At 39.8% G+C, this 22,506-nt stretch overlaps 1 protein-coding gene across 4 annotated transcripts in view; it reads right to left on the reverse strand.

Moving 5' to 3' along the window:
* Nucleotides 1-17,016, reverse strand: part of DYNC1LI1 (dynein cytoplasmic 1 light intermediate chain 1) — a 34,219-nt gene extending 17,203 nt beyond the window's left edge. For 2 of the 4 annotated variants that reach the window (XM_069473360.1, XM_069473357.1), the window contains exons 1-2: nucleotides 16,783-17,016; nucleotides 16,499-16,572 (exon numbers count right to left, since the gene is read on the reverse strand). In XM_069473360.1, coding sequence (XP_069329461.1) covers nucleotides 16,499-16,572; nucleotides 16,783-16,928 — 220 coding nt within the window. In that variant the 5' untranslated portion in view covers nucleotides 16,929-17,016. The remainder of the gene's footprint in view (nucleotides 1-16,498; nucleotides 16,573-16,782) is intronic. The other 2 variants (XM_069473359.1, XM_069473358.1) reach the window with 1 other exon arrangement.
* Nucleotides 17,017-22,506: the final 5,490 nt, after the last annotated feature.

The raw sequence follows: 22,506 nt of genomic DNA on the forward strand, positions 1-22,506 counted from the left end.
TTTTCAGGGGGAGGTAAAGTGAGACACCATAGCTTCAGCAAGCTCTACTCTTATGCCAACCCAGTTTAATCTATGAGGAAGAAAAGACTCTCCCTCTTGGCTTTCAGTATGAAGAATTTCAGGTGAAGACTCTTAATTGGCCTGGTATTAAGTCATGCACTCTCAGCCATGGGCCAATCATGGAGGACGGATGATACATCAAGATTGACAGTGAACTGTGACTGTGACCCTCACCAGAATCATGACACCGTAAGAAATATGTAGCAGGAGAGAGGGGGAGAAGATGGGGATAGCAAGTTGAGCAAGAAAAAGGGTAGAGAGAATGTACAAGAGACAAAAAAAAAAAGGACTTCCAAACATTAATGACAATTCATCGTATGATTTAAACTTGGCACAAGTATAAAAAATTTAAAACTAGGCTAGCTATTAGATGTTTTGGTGAAGGCCTTTTTATACCGTGAATATTTAAATGTTACATGTTATTGTTTCATGGACTTAGTATTGCATTAATAATATTTATAGATATAAAACTGAGTTTCTTGGATCTAACAACTTATTCCTGGAGATCCATGAGTTCTCTAAGAATTTAAAAATTGTTTTCATTTTCACGTTAAGCTAAAAATATATACATATGTCTTATGTCTTCTGAATGGCCATCTTTATATCTGAATGCTGCCAACTCTGACTGCACGTCCATCTCTGCACTGTTTATAATCCTACTGGTGCCAAGTTGAGGCCAATGATATGAGCAAAACAGAGGAGAGAATGGGCATACAGGCATGCCAAACTCAAAGTTTCCCAGAGCAGTCAATACCATATTCAATTGTACTGGGCAAATTGGTTCTTTTTTTTTTTTTTTTTTTTAAAGAGACAGGGTCTTGTTATGGTGCCCAGGCTAGATTCAAACTACTGAGTGGGCTCAAGAGATCTTCCTGCCTCTGCCTCCTGAGTAGTTGAGACTATAGACACACACCATGGCACCCGGCTACACTGGTTTTTTTTTTGAACCATTTTCCAACACTTCACAGCAATAAGTGTAACCTTAACAGGCAGTAAAGAATTTGACATTAAGATATCCAAAGGAAATGAAATCAGTATATTAAATAGGTATCTGCACTCCTATGTTCACTGCAGCATTATTCACAATAGTCAAGATACAGAATTGGCTGGGCGCAGTGGCTCACGCCTGTAATCCTAGCACTATGGGAGGCTGAGGCGGGTGGATCATTTGAGCTGAGGAGTTCGAGACCAGCACTGAGCAAGAGGGAGACCCCGTCTCTACTAAAAATAGAAAGAAATTATATGGACAACTAAAAATATATACAGAAAAAATTAGCCGGCCATGGTGGCGCATGCCTGTAGTCCCAGCTACTCAGGAGGCAGGAGGATTGCTTGAGCCCAGGAGTTTGAGGTTGCCGTGAGCTAGGCCGATGCCACGGCACTCTAGTCCGGGCAACAGAGTGAGACTCTGTCTCAAAAAAAAAAAGATACAGAACCAACCTAAGTGTCCACTAACAGATGAATAAAGAAAATGTGATACATATACACAATGGAATACTATTCAGGAAATTCTATCATTTTTGACAACGTGGATGAACCTGGAGGACATTAAGTGAAATAAACCAGATACAGAAAGACAAACACTGCATGATCTTACTCATATGTAGAAATCTAAAGAAGTTAATCTCATAGAAGTAGATAGTGTAATAGAGATTACCAGGAGCTGGGGTGGTGGTTGGGGAGGGGGTTGGGGAAATGATGGTAATAGGCTATAAAATTTCAGTTAGATAGGGGGATAAGTTCAAGAGATCTATTGCATAACATGGTGACTATGGTTAACAATATATTGCATTCTTGAAAAATGCTGAGAGTAAATTTTAAGTGTTCTCAACACAAAAATGAACAATGTGAGGTAATACATGTTAATTAGCTTGATTTAGTGATTCCACAATGTGTATATATGTCAAAACATCATATTGTACATGAAAAATATATACAATTTTATCCAAAAAAAGAACTTGACATTAAATGAGTATTTTTCAGTACTAATTTTACAATACTATTAACTGGCTCATCAAAATGAGATTAGGTTAAAAACAGTAATGTCTACAATAATGACAATGAATCCCATGTTGGTCACTCCTAAAATAGAAATAATAATCAGTAAAAAGTAAAATACATAAATATTTCTGTCTACTATTAAACCCAACACTGGCATTTAATTTCACCAAAACGTCAGTCTTGTATTAATGTTGCTAATTTGAATTTTACCAGTTCCATAGTTTTTATGATATCTAATTTATAATTTTTGATTTTGTAGTTGTTTGGGAACTACAAGCAAAAAAAAATTATATCTACTCACCTCAGTGGCCATGAGCATTAGACTTTATAATAAAAATAATTTAGGCTGGGGTGCAGTGGCTCACACTTGTAATCCTAGCACTCTGGGAGGCCAGCAAGGGAGGATTGCTTGATGTCTGGGGTTCCAGACCAGACCGAGTAAGAGCAAGACCCTGTCTCTACCCAAAACAGAAAATATTAGCCGGGCGTGGTGGTGTGCACCTGTAGTCCCAGCTACCCAGGAGGCTGAGGCGGGAGGATCGCTTGAGCCCAGGAGTTTGAGGTTGCTGTGAGCCATGATAATGCCACTGTACTCTGCCTGGGGCAAGAGAGTGAGACTCTGGGGGGGGGGGAGGGATTTAAATCACCATATGAGGAGATCTATGAAAACTTTCTTTTAAAAGGAGACTGAATCTGTTCTAGTACTAGAATGAAAACAATGAAGATTTCTCGTAGTCTTTACTTTTGACAAGATACTCTCCAGAAAGAAGTCCTACATATAAGTTAAAATGATACCAACTGAACTCTGATCATCCCACAGAAACGACGTTATGTATTATAAGTAAAAACCTAGTGCCCAGCCTTATAATTGAAGCTTTAATCAACAATATAATGTTCAATAAGTATTTTATAAAGTATATATAGATCCACTAAAATAGGCAGTAGTCAGGTAAAACTATATTTATATGGCCAGGGTTTACGTTATTTCTTTAATTTCCACTTTAAATGTTAGAAATTGAAAAAATACTAGCTTGATTGAACCATTCCACAATGTATACATATTTCAAAACATCATGTTGTATACAAAAAATATATACAATTTTTAGTTGTCATTTTAAAAAGGAAAGTAAAAAGATACCTTCATAAGGGTCAAAAAATTCAGATGAATTTATTTCAATATATATCTTAGTGTTTCCAATTACTTAAATTTAAAGCTTTCTGAATAAAAAATATATACTTGTAGAAAATCTCAAGCATAAGCAAAATTTTAAAAAATCATAATATCACTTAGAAATAATCATTGCTAAGTTGGTTATCTCTGATGGTGATGTTATGGTTGATTTTTAAAGTAACAAGATTGTGTCTCTTCCTTTCAGTTTATCTAATCCATAATTTTAAAGGCTTAAGTCAGCAGACTCAGAACAGATTCTGAGCCTGCATTTATGACATCAAAAATATTGTCAATCTTAACTACGTATGCTCACTATTTTAAATTGTTGCAGCCATCATAGAGCATGGTTATTTCCTTTTTCTAAGGACTGAATACAAGTGGAATAGTTCTCCTCTTATCACGAGACAGGAGTTGACTCCTCTCAGTGAATGCTGTCATTCATTCACTTCACTGAACTAACAGTTCTCAAAACATGTATTAGAATCACCTGGGGAGCTTGTTAAAATACAGATTGCTGGGCCCCACTCCAGAGTTTCTAATTCAGTAAGTCTGGGGTGGGGCCTGAGAATCTTCATTTCTAACAAGTTCCCAGTGATGCTGACGCTGCTGGTACAGGGAACACACTTTGAGAAGCACTGCATTAGACACTTACTACACTAGGCTAAACACTAGGAAACAAAGATCTCTATGTCAAAGTTGCTGTCCTTTAGGAGTCCATAAATTAGAGAAGGAAATTGGAGACAATTTCAAGATACCGTCATTAGGACCACACCAGAGATGAGTAACAAATCAGGAAGTCAGCCCAGAGGGAAGGAAGAGCCTGGTTTTGCTTGGAAGTCAGAGGGCTTTGCAGAGAAGGTAACACTTCAGTCGAATCTTACAGGGTTAATGAACCATGGAGAGGCAGTCATTCCAGAGAGTAAGGAAAGCACGTACAGAGACCTGGAAGCACAGAAGTGTCCTTTTAGAAAGGACAAATAATTTGAATTCATGAAATTTAGGATGTGACGTGGAAAGGAAGCAGAAGGTGAAAACAAACACAAGAGGACAGATCATGAAGGACATCTTATGCCATGCTGAGGAGGTCAGACTTCATCCTGAAGATGATGGGGAGCCACTGGCAGAGCTCTGGTATCACAGAAAGACTGCTATGGCAAAAGTGTGGAATAAGTTTAGGAGTAAGGAGCCAGACAATAGACTATTACTGGAATCCAAGCAAGAAATGAGGCAGGCCTGAACTAAAGTATAGTGGTGAGGGGAGATAGCTGTACTCAAAGACTGATTTGGTTAGGAGTTGGCAGAAGGGGAAGACACAGAAGTCAGAAAAGACTGCCTTGCCACAACATGAGTAACACCACTGTCTCCTACCACCTACCTACCTCTGAGGTGGTTGGTCCCAAGTCGTCTTTGAGGCTGCTCTACTATCTCCACCCAACATTTGTGTTACCAGGGTTCCTACTCTTTTCTCACTCTATATGTAAATTCACAATCTGCATTATCCATGACTACAATTCCATCTAAAATCTGATGAGCTGTATAGATTTCCTTCCAGCCTTAGCCTCTCCTGAACTGCCTACTGATCATTACTACTTGGATACCTCACATTTTAATATACCCAAAGCAATATTATCTTGCCACTTCCCCCAAAACATTCACTTACATAATTATTAATATAAGATTCCAACCTTAAGGACTTTACATCCGCCATTCCCTCTACCTGGAACACACTCTCTTCAGAAATCTGCATGTTGCCTAACCTTCTTGCCTTTCCTCAAATACCATCTCCTCAGGCCTCCCTGACTACCTCACTTAAAATTATAACCTCTCAAGATTCCTTATTCCTTCTTGTTTTATTTTTCTCCATTGAACTTACATAGTATGTATTTTACTTAGTCGCCCCCATCCTCAAAAGCAAGCTCCAGAAGGACAGGCATTTTTGTCTGTTTTGTTCACTGCTGCAGGCATCCCTAATTCTTAGAAAGTACCTGTGACAGATATGCCTATTAACTCTGTTCTTTTCACAGCAAAATGTGTATTTATAAGCCTCCTACAGAGCAGCCAGTGACAGATCGTCTCTCAAAAAAAAAAGTGCCATCAATTCAGTTATAGCCAAAAAATAATCTGAGTTTCACAAATTCCTGAATGAAAGATACAAATGTCCTCCTATTGGGAGTATTTTAAAACTTTATTCTATATTAATGGGTTTGAAATGCAAAAGCCTAAAAAACTAGGACAGAAGGATGGAATTTCAAGTATGTCAACGTGTTTCCATACAATAAAAGTTAAATGACTACAATTCACCTCCCTTTGCCCATACCCCAGTCAAATGGCATCAGTAACAGCACGCAGCAGCAAACAGAGTGCAGCAGCAAACAGAGTGCAGCAGCAAACAGAGTGCAGCAGCAAACAGAGTGCAGCAGCAAACAGAGTACGGATCAGGTGCATCCTGCCAATAGTTAACTCTAACACAACCACAATCCTAAGGGGAGATGGTTAACTCCCATTTGGCAGATGAAGATACTGGGGCTCAAACTGTTAAAATTAAGTATCTTATCCAAAATCACACAGGTAGCAAATGACAGAGCCAGGATCCAAAGTCACATGAATTTAACTGAAAAGCACACTATTCCTAAAAGTGCTTTTTTTTTAATATTATGACTTACTGAAGAAAAAAGGTATTTCTGCTTCTAGAGGCCACTGTTATTTTCAGAAGAGAAAGAAAAATGATTTAATACATTCTTCTCTATGGGCTTCCTCTGAATGATAGGTGGATATGTTCCTATTCTGAGTCTACCTCAAAGTACTGAGAGTAAAGTTTGTTTTAGTATACTGATAATTTCTTCTCTGCTGGAATAAATAATGATAGCTGTACCTCTTAACATTTAGATCTTGTAAATGTATTTTAAGATAAACTTTACAACATAAAATTTGAAAAAGAAAAGAACATATGAGCAAGTAAGTATGTTAAGCAAGATAGTTTAAGATTTTTTTCCCACCCTGTGATATCAGAATTTCTCATTTTGGATAACAAATTAGAAGGGATCACTTAGGAATAAAAAACATTTCATAAACACTTCCTTATAGCATTTGGAAGGAACGCTAATGAAATCTATAAGGAACTCTAATGAAATCCTCTCTTCTTACAGATGAGGAAACTGAGGCCAAGGTCACAGTCACAAAGATTAGTGGTAACATGGACTAACCCAAGCCTCCCAAAAGAATACAAGTCAACCTCCTCAAGAGCTCAACTCCTCTTACCTCTTAGAGTAAACAGAATAAGGAAAACATGGAAGAATAACTTACTTACAAGAGTATCCTAACCACCTGACTCAGTGCTTGGCACAGAGAAAGTTCTCAAAATGTTTAAGTACTTCGACTTGGTGAAACAAAATCCTTGTGGGAGCAAAATTTCTATCAACTACTCTTCTCCCTCTATCATTTATGAACTTTAAACACCTGGAACTTATAGTTAGCTGAAAATTGAAAATTCATATTTTATATACATTTTAAGCGTATTTCTTTTCGTAAGTCTTAAGCCTGAATGATAATGACTATTCTCTGCAGCTATCACTTTCTCTATACCTAAACACACTCTGACAAGATCTGTCTTGATGGCAAACGTACACATCTGAAAAATAGACCTATTTCATAAAAGGTTTAAAAGGCCAACAAAGACAAAGATTCTGTAAACAAAATCTCATTTTTTACCTACTAGTGCCAGGAATCTTACTTGAGGTATTTGCAAAGATGCAGTCTTGTTATACGGTTATACACATCTTCCAATCATATTACTTGTTAGACTATTTTTCTCTTTTTATGTCTTTAGGCAAAAAGCTTGTTAGCCCATGGCTTCCTCCCAGTTCTCTTCTCCTCACTCTATAAACATACCACTCGGCTCATGCCTGTAATCCCAGCACTTTGGGAGGCCAAGGCAGGAGGACTGCTTGAGGCCAGGAGTTTGAGACCAGCCTGAGCAAGAGCTAAATCCTGGCTCTACAAAAAACAGAAAAATTAACCGGATGTGGTGGCATGTGCCTATAGTCCCAGCTATTCAGGAGGCCAAGGCAGGATTGCTTGAGCCCAGGAGTTTGAGGTTGCTGTAAGCTATGACAAAGCCACCGCACTCTAGCCTGGGCAACAGAGCAAGATCCTGTCTCAAAGAAAACAAACAAACAAAAAAAAACAAAAAAGACCCACACCACTTAAAAGTGAGCATTCACTAAATGCATACCACCCTTCAATGCATTCCCATCCTGCAGCTAAGCGACCTTCCTTCCTGAGAAACAATCTCGTTATGCCACTTTCCCTCTTAAGACCTTTCAGGGGATTCTAGTTAATGATATGCATGCTGAAGTATTTACAGGGAAGTGTACTGATATCTGCAACTTACTTTGAAATGCATTAAAAAAATGGGTCACTAAGTAGGGCACATGTGATAAAGCAAGTGTATTTAAATGTTAATGGCAGAATCTAGGCTGGGATATATGACTATTAACTGTTTAGTTCCTTCAACTTTTCTGTATGTTTGGAGATTTTATAACGTGAGAAAAAAACATTCAGGGTTTCCTTATTGTTCTTGTGGGCAAAGGGCAAAATGTAAAAGTCAACATTTCTTACAAAGGCCCCCTTACCTTTCCAGCTTAACTTTCACCATGTCCCATGCCCCACATGGTAGGTTCTAGACACCCGTAATTTCTTTCAGCAACTTTTTCAAGTGTAGCAGAGGCCTCATTCTCTCCCAACCCTAAATCTTCATATATGCTGTCACTTCTCTCTCAAATAGCCTTCTCTTCCCCTCACCTGGGAGAACCCTAGCTTATCCTTCTGGTCTTTAGGAAGCTTTCTTTTGACTCCACAAATTTAAGTACCCTCTTCTGTACTCTCAATAGCATACTGCATATCTAGGATGTAGCATTGTAGAGGGTCATCTTATTTTGTGTGTTTCCTCTAATAGATTGTAAATGTATTTAAATCTGTCCCCTTCATTCAACAAATACTCTGTGGGCAGGTTCTCTTAACAGTAAGCAGGATATAAAGTCTTTGCTTTTAAGGTGATCACAGACAAGAAACTGTCCTGTTCTCTGACAGGCACTGTTCCTGCTTGCTCACCAAAAATAGAAACCATGCCCTATGCATAGAAAATCCTTTATCAATGTTCATATCTTTAATCACAACCACAGGTTCCATTTTCATAATGTACCTCATCTGTAACGGCTTGTCCTGGGCCTTTACCACAATCTATTAAAATTATTCATTACTCATATCTATAAAACTCAAGTGGCCACCTCTCATCAATGACAGATTAATAATGTAAGCTCAAAATACATTTCTCCTTCACTAAACTTAGGGAACTTGTTCCAGTCATTGAACTGAGTTGTTGGTCCTTAGCTGTCTTACCATGACCAAACTGGACTATGTTTGAAGATATTAAAAAGTCCACCATTGGCCCTTTCTCTTTATTCTACTATGCAGTTAGAAGGATAAAAAATTGTTAAAATTCAGGAGGGCTGTGTTTTGGCATTGATGGACATTTAAAAATAATCTTTAATTGCAAATCATTCAAGAAACAAAAGCCACTAAATTATAAGTTATTTTGGGGGGAGAAAAAAATCACAGAGCCTAATAGTCTGAGGAGTAAAACAAAATAAAAATAAATAATTACATATGTACTTTATTCCAGATAATATACCTTCAAAATGGCAAGTACAGTAATGGGACTTTTGTGGCTTCAAACTATGCTGAAAAAAGTCATCTATCTTCCGTTCCTTGGCCTTCAGCTTGGCCGTGAAAGAGACACACCAGCTTTAAGTCTGCCAGCCAAACAGTTAATGATCTGTAAACATACAATTACACAAGTAGAGAGTTCCTGTTTAAACAGACTAGATGAAAGCTCTTCTGTAAAGAATGCTTTAGGTGATGATGTTAAATTTATTCTCGAAATATTTTAGCTAAATATGCATTTTTACTTATTAGATTTTCTTAAAGAGGGCACATTATAAAGGTATTTTTAAAATAAACCAAAATATTTCATTAACTTGATACTATAATAAAAAAGCTATTTTCCTGTCTACATGCAGCTGCTAGAAACTTATTCTGTAAAGGACTAGACGGTAAAATTTAAGCTTTACAGGCCACACAGGTCTCTGTCACATATTCATCTTTGTTTTGTTGTCCCTAACTCTTTAAAAATGTAAAAACAAAACAAAACAAAACATTCTTAGCTTGCTGGCCATTCAAAAATAGCCAGTGGGCCAAATCTTGTCCTAGTGGATGGACCAAAGGAGGAAAAGTTTGTCGATCAGGCTATAGTGAAATTCTCCAAGGTAAATAAGCCTGTTTTCCAAATTATTCATCTAAATCCTGTCCAAATAAGTCACTCTCTGTCAGCCAAGTACAAGTACTTCACAGAAATTCAGTTTTACCATAAAGTGACAATGGCCATCAATTTTCACCTTATCAGCTCAAATTTGAAGACCAAATTGATTACAAAAGACAACTGCTCATACCAGCACTTTGGGAGGCCAGGTGGGAGGATCTCTTGAGACCATCCTGGGCAGCATAATGAGACCCTGTCTCTACAAAAAATGAACAAATTGGCTGTGTGTGGTGGCGCACACTTATAGCCCCAGCTACTCAGGAGGCTGAGGTAGGAGGATTGCTTGAGCCCAGGAGTTCAAAGCTGCAGTGAGCTCCACTGTACTTTTAGCCTAGGTGACAGAGTAAAACTGTCTCTTCAAACAAACAAAAAAACTCAAACACTATACAAAATCGCTGAACAGTATATGGATAAAGGTAAAGGTGTACTCATGATACTGTTTTATCTGCCTGACAGATCTCCAATTCAACAACAGGATGAAATGTCTACCAACTTTATAATAACAATTAACAAATTAAAAATGTGAAGATTTAGAGGATGTGATTTCTAACTGCAACACTGTCATCATTAGCTGTGGGCAAGTCAAGTAATTCCGTTTGTGCCCCAACTTCTAAATGAAGGGGAGTGAGATCAGACCATCTCTAGGGTGATAGATTTAAAATTCTACAACTATTATCACCCATTACTACTATTACTTCTTTAAGTAACGGGGTGATCTACTAGGTTGCCTCAAACTCCTGGGCTCAAGGGATCCTCCTGCTTCAGCCTCCTAAGTAGCTGGTACTACAGGTGCACGCTACCAAGCCTGGCTGATTTTTTAGAGATGGAGGTCTTGCCATGTTGCTCAGGCTGGTCTTGAATGCCTGGCCTCAAGCAATCCTCCCACCTCTGCCTCCCAGAGTGCTAGGGTTACAGGCATGAGTCACCTCTCCCAGCCTGCATTACTTTTATAATTGAAAACAGTGAGTTCCAATTTTGGGAAGGTGTCTTAACATAATTTCTTTTGGTGCTTTTACTCCCATGCAGTATGAAATAATCTCAGTTTACAGCTCAGGCAGTTATAATTTGCCCACAATTCCACAGTAGCAAATGGCGGGAAGGGCTAACTCCAGATTTTGTGCTTCTAGGTCAAGATTCCTTCTACCATACCTGCGCTATCTTGGTCCTTTTCACCAGGTTCTAGGCCCTGTTCTCCTCTCAAACCTATTTAGCAAAATTTTACTCAGATACCACCTTTTCCACAAAATCTTTCGTGACCTACTTAGCAATTACTTCATACTGACATATTTGATTTTTAATATTTTTAAGTCTTTTTTTTTTTTTTTTTTTTTTTAAAGAGGCAGAGATCTCACTATGTTGCCCAGGCTGGATTCCAATTCTTGGGCTCAAAGGATCTTCCCACCTCAGCCTCCTGAGTAGCTTGGACTACATGCATGTGTCACGACACCTGGCTTACTTTAAGTCTTTTCCCCAAAGGAGTTTTATAAGCTCCTGGAGGGCAGGAATCGAGTCTTAGTCCTGTTTACCCCAGGTGATTTAGCAAAGTGTTTTATGCATAGCACGCCTCTAATAAATGTTTGACGAACAAAGAAGTAATCTGTGAGGTCCTTCTAACAGCCACTACATTGATTTTACTATACAAATAGAGAAAATAAGGCCCAAAAAGGTTAACCCGGGGTCACCCACTTATTAGTGACAGAGTCCCATGCCAAATGTTGGTCTTTTCTTTTTCCTAATTCAAGGCTCCTTTCTGTCTTGCATTTTCTAAGTGCTTTTGCTGACATTCTCTCCTACATGGACTTCATACTAGTTGCATTACTGCTCTACTGCCTTACATTGGTGATTTTCCAGCTCTATTTTCTGTTTTTGACAACAGCACTGGGGGAAATGGTATATGAACTCCCCTAAACAATTCTTAAACCTATGTTCAAACTATACCGCTACCTGGAATAACAATGATATTTTAAGAAAAAGCTGTTTGTCATTCATTCAACACATATTCATTAGCACCTATTGTGTGCCAAACACCACATCCCACTAACCAGAAACCTCTATTAACTGGCATCTGTGATTTTATTGATAAAATTGATTCCCATAATAACCTAACACAGAGGCTCACAAACTTCAGGCTATAGGTCAAAACTGGTCTGCTGCCTGTTTTTTGTAAATAAAGTTTTATTGAAACTCTGCCATGCTCACTCATTCTGTATTGTCTATGGCTGTTTTGGGACTGTAAGAGCAGAGTTGAGTAGTTGCAACAGAGACCATATGACTCAAACAATGCCTAAACTATTTACGATCTGGCCCTGCATAGAAAAGTTTGTAGATCTCAACCATTTTAAGATTCCAATCGCCATCCTACTCTCAAAACATTTTATATTTGGTATATTTTTAGTAGTTGTAACACATAATAAACAATTTTATGTTAATCCTTCAAAAGTCACCAATTCAGTATCATATATATGGTTACATTCTATTCTTTGCATCTTATTCTCATAATCATTCATGCCAGAAGATAGCATTAACATACTTCAACTAATTAAAATCTGTTTCCCGTAAGTCATGGATCTTTAATCCCAGCTCCTCACAAGATTAACAGTTCCAAAATGACCACTAATTATTTTTAAAATCAGTCCTCTCATAGAAAGCCCTTAGAAACACTCCGTTCACTGTTGTAAGTTACTTATCTAATCATATCTCTAGTTCCATTGTGTATATCTTGAGGTTTCCTACTTGCAATAACTAAAGCATAACACAGGCCAGAGTTTTGATCTTGAGTTTAAAAAAAAAAAAAAAAAAAGATCTTCACATATACTACTTCATGATGTTTCATAGAACTTTTTTGGCTACATAGTACCCTGCATTAATGACTTCAGGAAATAAACAATATAGTGACTCTAGATTTCTTCCCTGGGTAGAATTAAATAGCCTATGTCTATATTAATTAATTAAAACCCAGCTGCAATATGCCTTAAAACATTTCTTTAAAAATATTTAATAACTCAAGGCCGGGTGCGGTGGCTCACGCCTGTAATCCCAGCACTCTGGGAGGCCGAGGTGGGCGGATCGTTTGAGCTCAGGAGTTCGAGACCAGCCTGAGCAAGAGCGAGACCCCATCTCTACTAAAAATAGAAAGAAATTATATGGACAGCTAAAAATATATATAGAAAAAATTAGCCGGGCATGGTGGCACATGCCTGTAGTCCCAGCTACTTGGGAGGCTGAGACAGGAGGATCGCTTGAGCTCAGGAGTTTGAGGTTGCTGTGAGCTAGGCTAACGCCACGGCACTCACTCTAGCCTGGGCAACAGAGTGAGACTCTGTCTCAAAAAAAAAAAAAAAAAAATATTTAATAACTCATATTTAATAGAACAAAAAATTATACAATGTTAGATCAGATAAGACTTAGGAGATCACTAAATTCTAATAGCTTAATTTGCAGATGAGAAAGATGAGGCTTAAATGACTTGGTAATGTGTCAGCTAGTTTTTATTAATTTACACTGATAGCAAATTCTAAAGTCAGGCATTGTGCTGGGGACCAGGATTACATATACACCTTTGTGGAATTCAGTAATCTAAATCAATGAGATTTTTTGCACTGAAAAAGATACACTCAAGAGAATCAGATAAAACTCCGTAATAGCTGCCAGGTATCCTCTTACTTTTCCTATAGAGAAAGCTCTTTTCCCATAGGGAGATAGTCCAGTATACACATTAAGAGTACTGTCTCTGGGAGCCAGACTGCACATTTTGAATCTTTGTCTCTTTCTGGCTCTGTAACCCTAGAGCAATTTACTTAACAGTTCTGAGTCTGTTTCCTGATCTTTAACGGAATAATCAGAGTATGTAAATAATCCTTACGTGATTAGCACATGCAAGTGCTCAATGTGAGGTATTATTATTGTTATTTTCCTTAGGGAGTTTTCTTATCAAAACATGGAAAAGTAATCAAGATATGGAGAAGGCAACTATTAAAATATAATTATAATGAATTATAATAAAAAGTGATTAAATATAAAGAGTACAGAAAAAATAGTTCTTAAAAGGATAGTTGTAAGTTAGATGCTACTTAAAATACATACACAAGAAGTCCCACTTTTAATATTAAAAACAAACTTTACTGAAACCTATGTTCAAAATCTTTCAAGCACTAATGTCATAGTCTTTCTGGATTTTACTGGGAGTCTGGCCTATACAGATTAAATGATTGCCTAAACAAAAATTAAAGATTTTCCTTTACAATAATTACCAGTACTTTTGTTCAAAGATAGCCTTTGAGCAGGAAAAGTTTTGTACCTGGCACTTTCTCCCTTGCAGGGACTTCTATCAAGTTGCAAAGCCACACAAGAGTCACAGAACACAGGAATCTTACAGCTGGGTGACCTTGGAAAATTCAGTTAACAGGTCTCTAAAAATTCATTACCTCATCTATAAATTGGTACTAACATCCACATTCCAGATCGAGGAGGGGAGGTAAAATAAGTTTTCTATGAAAATGCTTTCAGAATGGCGCTTACACATACACACATTCCTAGTCCTGACCCCTTTCTCCCATTAGGAGAAATCCTGTAGCAAGCTACGGTTAAATTGTAATTTGTGTATGTGTGTGTGTTTGGGAGGGTGGCAGTAGTGGTACATAATCCTTTATCATCACTCCTATTCTAGGTTTCTGGAAATATAAAGCCTTATTACAGCCTCAGATTTGGTTTTTTAAGTGTGGGACTCCAGAGACCACTTTAAGTCAGGAAAGACACGTTAGGGCCAAGCATCCTCCTGCCTGGCACTCTCAAACTCATGACAAAGAAAACCACAATCCCTATTTGTATATTTCTTTCCTCCACCAACAAAGACTGAATGCTGCCATAATATATGATGGTGAAATATCTTTAGAGGTATTTTAGAATATACTTATTTATGTAATCAGTATAAAATTTAGTTGTTAGTTTCTACCAGAGCTGAAAAGGACTTTAACGAAAATCCCAATAGTATTGAAAGAAAAATTTTAAATTTTAAGCTCATAAAACCTGATACCAGATGGCACTTTATGAACTATTAAGCTCATAAAAAGGAAATTTATATCATTGAAGACCATTCAAATAAAAAGGAAATTTAATCTATTTTAGTATGAAGGAGTGGAGGAATCTGGGAGCTCTAAGAACACTCAGTCTCATGCACTGTTCCAGTGTCAAAGGGAAGGTTAAAAAAAAAATGCACAACGTCAGTGCAAATTAGGTACAACAAGAAATGAACAAAACTGTCACTTTTGTTTCACCACAAACAGAACCATCTATGTAATATCTAATATACAGGAATAACTGGAGGAAATTTGTAAAATGAAAATTCAGGAATCTTATCTTTATAATGGCAGTATTTGAAAAGTCTTATTTAACTTAGAGTAATTAAAATATCCATTTCAATGACCTGAAATCCATTTTAGTTTAATAATTAGTAGTAAATTGTTTGAATGACTAAATTAAAAACACTTTTTGAATTCTTTTGCTTTTGGACCCTAACTCATCTCTGTCCTATCAATATCACTTATGTCAACACTAATTCGATTTCTACAAAGACAGTTCTGATCACAATATTTTCTAGATAAGATAAATCCATCACAAAAAGTCACTATGCTGTTATCACTTTACAAACATTATCTTATTCAATCTTCCCCAAAACCCTAGCAGGGAGGAATTATTATTTCTATAACATCCACTTTACAGATGAAGAAACTGAGGTTTATAGACATGAAGCAACTTATTTAAGACCACAGGGCTTGTATGTGATAGGGCTATGATTTTAGGCCAATAGGCAGTAGGTACTTTCAGTCATATTAAAAAACAAAGGTAAAAACTAATTTTTCGATTAGTTCCATCTAACTTTAAACAATGTCAAGAATCACATATTTTAGCTTGGTTGCAGTTCATTTAAAAAATTAATTTTTTTCTATCTAAACATTCATATTTAGCCGTGGACCCTATCAAGTAACATTTGACTTCTTTGTTTCCTTTTGTTTTTAGATGTACATAATAAAGTCTTGAGACATCAATACCAAAGTTTTAAAATTTAATCACCACCTTGGAGGCCAAACTTTAATATCTCCCATATGAAGAATATGGAAGAAATCTCTCCTGTAATTGATTCAGGAGCTAAGCCTGCAAAACTCAGAACCTACTAATTGTTCTCCCTCAATTCTCTACTCCCACCCAGTCACTAAAGAAACAAAATACCCAACTTACAGAGAAACGAGGAAATATAGAACAATCAGGAGAACTGAAACATCAGACCATTTCTCCTTATTATATCCATTTGGCCAAAGGGACTGAACTACAAAGGTGTTATTCTATTGCCCTTTACAAATCGCAGAATTATAAGTGACAGTTAAAAAGGCAGCTGCAACATGAGCACACTAGATTCAAGAACGCTGAATCCAAAACATTTATCACCAGGTCTCAGTTCTAGCTTCTCTGTCAATTATACAAAGAGGCAGCTATTAAATATTAATGGCATGCCATTTGCACTAGAGCTCTTAAAAAGAGCCTTCTGCTACCAATTTTTGTTATGAAAGAAAAGATGTTCTTATTTTCTGGGTAAACTCCAGCCCACTAGAATCCCTCAGATGAGCTATCCTATTCTTTCCTTCCCAGGGGAGGCTGACAGGGCCACCTCCACATCCCGGGGAGGAGGAGGAGGGACCTAAGGGAAGGCGGGTGCCCGCAGGTCCCGCGGTAGGGGTCTGGGGTCCCTTCTCCCTCACCCGTCAGCGACAGGTCGCTGGACGGGGCGGGGCTGGGCCCGGCTGTCCGCACAAAGAGAGCGAGCGAGCTGGCAGGCGGACCTGGACCCCAGCCGGGGTGGGGACTGGACGGGGTGGGGCGAGGCGGGGGACACTTACCCAGCAGCAGCACGTTCTTCCCCGCGGGGAGCTTGGAGCGCGAGCGGGTGGAGACCTCGCTGAGGATGCAGGACCTAACCGGGAGCAAGGCGCACGCTGAGGCCGGGGGCCGGGGGCCGGAGCTGCAGCGCGGGAGGGACAGACCCGGCCTCGGCGTGCCCAGGCAGGGGCTGCCGAGAACGCGGTGGCCAGGCCCCGCGCCGAGCTCTGGCGGGCACGGGATCCCGAGGCGTCCGCAAGGCCGGGAGAGCCAGCGGGGGCTCAGGGAAGGGTGGGGTTGTTACCAAAGGTTCTGCCCGTCCTCGTCGTCGCCTGCTGCGGCGCCGCCGTTGCCCGACGCTAGTTCGTTGGCCAAGGAACCGCCCGTGTAAGTCGAGGCTAATCCCGGCGGAGAGGAACCGAAGGAGCCGACTCGCCCCACGGCCGCCATCTTGCTCGGGAATCACTCCACTCCCGGCAAGGCTGAATGAGCGAGGCGGCGAAGACCGCGGCGGCGAAGGCGGCGGGAACCCGGATATGGGGCGTTCAGCGCACGGGAGCAGGGCGGAGCCTGCGGGGGCGGGGCCCGGGCCCTGCCGAGACTGACGGAGCGAGCGAGGCCGGACTGCACATGCGCTGCGGACAGCCGGCGCAGAGGTGCTGCGCTTGCGCGGGCGGCGCATCAGACTGCTGTGCTGCAATCGCAGGTTCTCTGATCGCATTATGTTGAACCGCTTTCTTCCCGCGCACCGTTAGCCCGGGGCTGCCGCGGGAGAGTGCGGGTTGGGTGTGTCAGGTGAACAGTGCTGCTCCTTCTACCCTTGGGTCAGGTCCGGGAACCCCGCAGCCGGCGCAGAATTTCTGCACTGTCATTGCCGGCCCACCCACTATTCAGGCTGAGCACTGGTCCCCCGCCTACACTGGCGTTTCACCGGCGCCAAAACAGAATGGGCCGCCCCGCTGGTAAAGAAGCTGTTCTGCAGCCCCAGGCTGGAGTATTACTGTAGTCCTGGATTTCTGGGCTTTCTTGTTTGCATTCTCAAGTGGCAATGTGTTCCTCAAACTGGACCTACACAGGAGCATGTTCTCCCACCCTCGAAGCAGCTGCGTGACAAAAAAAGTATTGACAGGGCTTGCGTTAATGCTCTGTGTGAGATTTGAAAAGACCCACTACGGGAATCATCTAACCAGTCACCAGGCGTTTATTCCACACTTACGTTTATTCGCAGTTGGCACTGGGAATACACGGATAGAAAAGAAATAATCTTTAAAAGCCTCAAAATAACTCCCTTTCTATTAGAAATTTACTGGTAAAATGTATTTGAATGTCTGAGCCCCACGTCCACAGTCAATGGTTTTAAGACTCTACACTAGTACACCTCATAAAAGCAGTTGCTTAAAATCTTCTGGCCTTTGTTTATTATCGCTGTCATTTCACATTTGAAGGTCACTTGCTGATCAATGCTGTTTACACTAGTGAGAAAGTCCACAACCAAAGACTGTATTTGGTATATATTAACACCTCAGTTAGAAGGCTTTGGAGGCTGGCAAATCTGAGTTCAGGTCTAACTCTACCAGGTTACTAAGTATGTAACCTTAGGCAATTTACTTAACCTCTCTAAGTCTCAGTTTCTTTATCTGTAAGATGGGGATAAAAGGACCTAGAGTTGTTACGAAGATCAAATGGGATAATTCATGTAAAAAGACTTAGAACAGCAACTAGCAAGTCTGTAGCACGCCCGTGTTAATTTTTATTAATGACAGATTCCCTCCCCCCCTTTTTTTCCTATGAGACAGGCCAGGCTAATTTTTAAAATTTTTTATATAGACAGAGTCTTGCCATGTTACTCAGGTTGGTCTTGAACTCCCGGCCTCAAGCCATCCTCCCCATGTGCTAGGATTATAGGTGTGAGCCAAAGAATCTTGCCCACTTTGTTGTTTATGTGGTTAGGGAAGGAACCAGAGCCCTCCCTGGCTGTCCCAGGCTTTCTGTGGCACCAAGCAGGATGGGGACCCTCCAGGAGAAACTAAGTATTTAGTTCACTCTTCCAAAAGAGAGCTGTATACTCTTCTTGGCACCTCTCAGAATCCATTCACTCTCTCTGTACTTTATTCTTTCAGATGCCTTTTTTCCTCAGAACACTTTTCCCTCAATTTTGTTTATATACAGAGTTGTCAGTTCCAGATCATATTTGTCTAGTCTGAGAAGTATTCACTTTTATAATAATGTCAGTTTTTTAACACCTGTGACTTCCAGTTGCTCAGCTACCCACTTAAATTGAGGTCAAAGTTGTATTCCTTGTGGTTTTATAATATCCCTATCCAGCATTCTTCCATTAAGGTGGCTGACAAAAGTGGCCATTTATGGATGCATACTATGTACCAGACACCGCGTGTTGTGATTTGTAGTCCTCATACTTTGTAAAGGATCAGCTACCCCGGGTCACACAGATTAGAGGTTTATAGATAATCTGAGATTTTGACTTTTCAATCTGTCAAATTGCCTAGATCAAATCATGTTAAAATAAATGTCCTGGCAGCTTTAGGTGAGATTATGGTAAATGCCTTCTGTGAAAATCTCTACATTACAAAAATAGGGAACCTATGTATTGTAAGGAAATCTATAAAAGGAAATAATTGAGCAGTCCCTTGGACTTTTTGTTGCATAAGTGCTATTTACAATTGAGCTATTTTCTATACTATGATCACTTTTTCTTTATTGCCCAATTTTTTGTTACATCTAAAATTAATAACCATCTGTTTTTCATTTGCTTAGACCTCTATGTCCTTAACTCTAATTCAGTCTTAAGTTCTTGTCCCAGTTATGTAAAACTCCTTATTAGGTATCCTAACAATTTCAGTTTCTTGAGGACACCTTTAAGAACCTTCTGGCCTGCTCCAGCCTGAATTGGTTGTTCTGTAAACATAATACACAGCTGTCATCCTGTGATCTTTCACCATTGTTCGGGGGATTCCCTCTACCTCAATCCTGTGTCTTCTTTCTTACTTCCTATTTTAATAGAGAACTTCCTCCAATAGTTTTATAAGAAAATGTGCATGGGTAAATTTTTTGAGTATCCGGTCAGGATCCAGCCAGGAAAAAAATTTCATCTTTAAGAGGGCACTAGATGAAAACTTAATGAAGGGACTATTTACAAAGGTACAAAGTGTTAAGTGAGGGAACTAGTAATAACAGGAACCCTTAGGCCTGAAGGGGAAAAAGGAAGGAGTGTTTACCAGACTCCAAAGAGACCTACAGCTATAGGAAAGAGTTGCTCAACAAAATCTGTAGCCTTCAGTGCAGGAACACAGCACTGACCTCTCTCTTTCTACCCCCTGGTCTCTTGCCATTGTCTCACTGTGACCAAACCCTACCAGAAGCCAGCAGGCAAGAGGACCCAAGGGAAGCAATCCATGCAAGTCTACCTCCCTGAGCACAAAGTGAGAAGTGGAGAAGGATCTGGAGGGGCAAACAGGATATCCAACACATCTTGTACATTTGAAAATGCATTTAGGCCGGGTGCGGTCGCTCACGCCTGTAATCCTAGCACTCTGGGAGGCCAAGGCGGGAGGATCGCTCGAGGTCAGGAGTTCAAGACCAACCTGAGCAAGAGCCAGACCCCATCTCTACTAAAAATAGAAAGAAATGATCTGGACAGCTAAAAATATATATAGAAAAAAAAATTAGCCGGGCATGGTGGCACATGCCTGTAGTCCCAGCTACTCGGGAGGCTGAGGCAGGAGGATCACTTGAGCCCAGGAGTTTGAGGTTGCTGTGAGCTAGGCTGGCACTCTAGCCAGGGCAAAAGAGCGAGACTCTGTCTCCAAAACAAAAAAAAGAAAATGCATTTAATCTACCCTCATATAATAATAGTTTGGCTGAGTACAGAATTCTTAGGTTACAGATTATCTTCCCTTAGGTTTTTAAAGGCCTTGATCCCGTGTCTGCTAGATTCTAGTGTTGCCATTGAGAAATCTGAAACCATTTTGATTCCTAATCCCTTGCTATGTGTTCTTTGTTTTTCCTCCTTGGAAGCCTTTACAGCTTCCACAGATTCCCACTAACACATCTACCCATCTTCCAATATCTGCATCTTTCATACTTTTCCTTCCTACCAAGTATCAAAAGAATAATCCATACTCTTATACTAAAGCAATCTCTGTGCACTAGATTCTATCTCCTGTCCTCCAGGACATTGTTCCAACAATTCTCCCCACCCCACCACCTTTCTCTAAATAATCATTTTTTATCTCCACTATATCATTGCCATTAGTATAATGACATTTATACTATAGATATTTTTAATTCTATCTTTAAAAAAAAGAAATTTCTCTGAACCCTACTCCTTCACCAGCTACTGCTATATTTCTTTCCTCTCCTTAACAGCAAAGCTCTTTAAAAAGAGTTGTCTCTGTTTACTGTCTTAAATTCCTCTTCCCCCTTGCCCTTATGAGCCACTTCAGTCAGCTTTTTAGCCCTGTGACTCCATAGAAACTGCTCTTACCCTTGTTATTGACCTGCTTCTTGCTCAATCCAATGGTACCTTCTCTATCCTTGTCTTTCTTGACCTAGCAACAGCACATGATACTGTTGCTCGTTCCTTATGGGTATCCTTCTTCACCTGCCTTCCAGGTCACCATGTTCTCTTGTTTTTGTTTTTGTTTTTTCCTTCCTCACTGGCTCCTCCTTCTCAATCTCCTTTGCTGTTTTCTCATTTTCCTGACTGCTAATGTTGGAAGACTCCAGGGTTCCGTCTTTGTTCCTCTTCCCTATCTGCACTTACTCTCTTGGTGATGTCATCCAGTCTCAGTACCTTTTTTTTCCTTTTTGCTCCCCAAGTTCCAGAATACACAGTCTCAGTACTTTAAATTCCCTCTATATGATAAAGACTTCTAAATTTATCTCTCTAGCCCAAAGCTCCATCTGGAACTCCAAATTAATACATCCAACTGCCTATTCCACATCTCCACTTGGATATCTAATAGATGTCTCAATCTCAACATGTCCCAAACTGAACTTCTGAACTTCCCTCACAAAAACTCCTCTACCTACTGCCTTCTCCAATAGATAACAATTGCTTGTTGCTTAAGCGGAAAACCTGAGTCATTCTTGACTTCTCTATTTTCTCTCATACCCTACATCAAATCCATGAGGAATCCTGTTATCTCTACCTTCAAAATATACCTACAATCCAACTTCTTATTTGTCCACTGATACCCTCTTGGTCTGAGCTATCATCTCTTGCCTGAATTACTATAAAAGGCTCTTCAATATGACATCTAGAATGATCCTTTAAAAATATGTCAAACGACATCATTCCTTTGTTCAAAACCCTACAGAGGCTCCTCATTTTAAGCAGAGTAAAAGTCAAAGTCCTTACAATGACCCACAAGGCCATACAGGCTCTGGCCCCCATTGCCTCTCTGATCGTCGCTGTTCTACTCTCCCCTGGATTTCTCCCTTCCAGATACATCAGCCCTGCTGCTGTTCCAACCTGTTGATGCCTTCACTCTAGCTGTTCCCTCTGCCTTGAAGGAGGTGAGGAGGTGTCCAAGCCAGTATCTTTCCCCAGAAAACCGCATGACTAACTCCCTCTCCTCTTGCAATGTGTTTGCTCAGTTCTCAGGTTTTCAATGAGGTCTATCCTGACCACTCCATTTAACACTGCAACTTGGCCCTTCGCCTCTGGAATTCCAGATTCTCCTTACCTTGCTTGCCTTTTTGCTTTTTGTAGGCCTTTCTAACATGGTATAGAATTTACTTATTTGTTAGAACTTAAACTCTGAGAGGACAAATATCTTTGTGTTCTTCAGTAATGTACCCCATGCTGTTAGCACCAGAAACATAGCAGGCATTCAGTAAAGATTCATTGAAGTAATGAATAACTGAATGAATCTACTCCTTGTCACTAGTGTTCTAAAATTTCAGGATGATGTGTTTGTGTGTGTGTGTTTGTGTGTGTTTTAAGAGGAGAAGGGGGTAGAAGTTCTTCATTCCAACACCCAAAAGCAGGAGCTCATTTTACAAT

The sequence above is a fragment of the Eulemur rufifrons genome, chromosome 7, assembly GCF_041146395.1.
Source record: "Eulemur rufifrons isolate Redbay chromosome 7, OSU_ERuf_1, whole genome shotgun sequence".
Taxonomy (NCBI): Eukaryota; Metazoa; Chordata; class Mammalia; order Primates; family Lemuridae; genus Eulemur; species Eulemur rufifrons.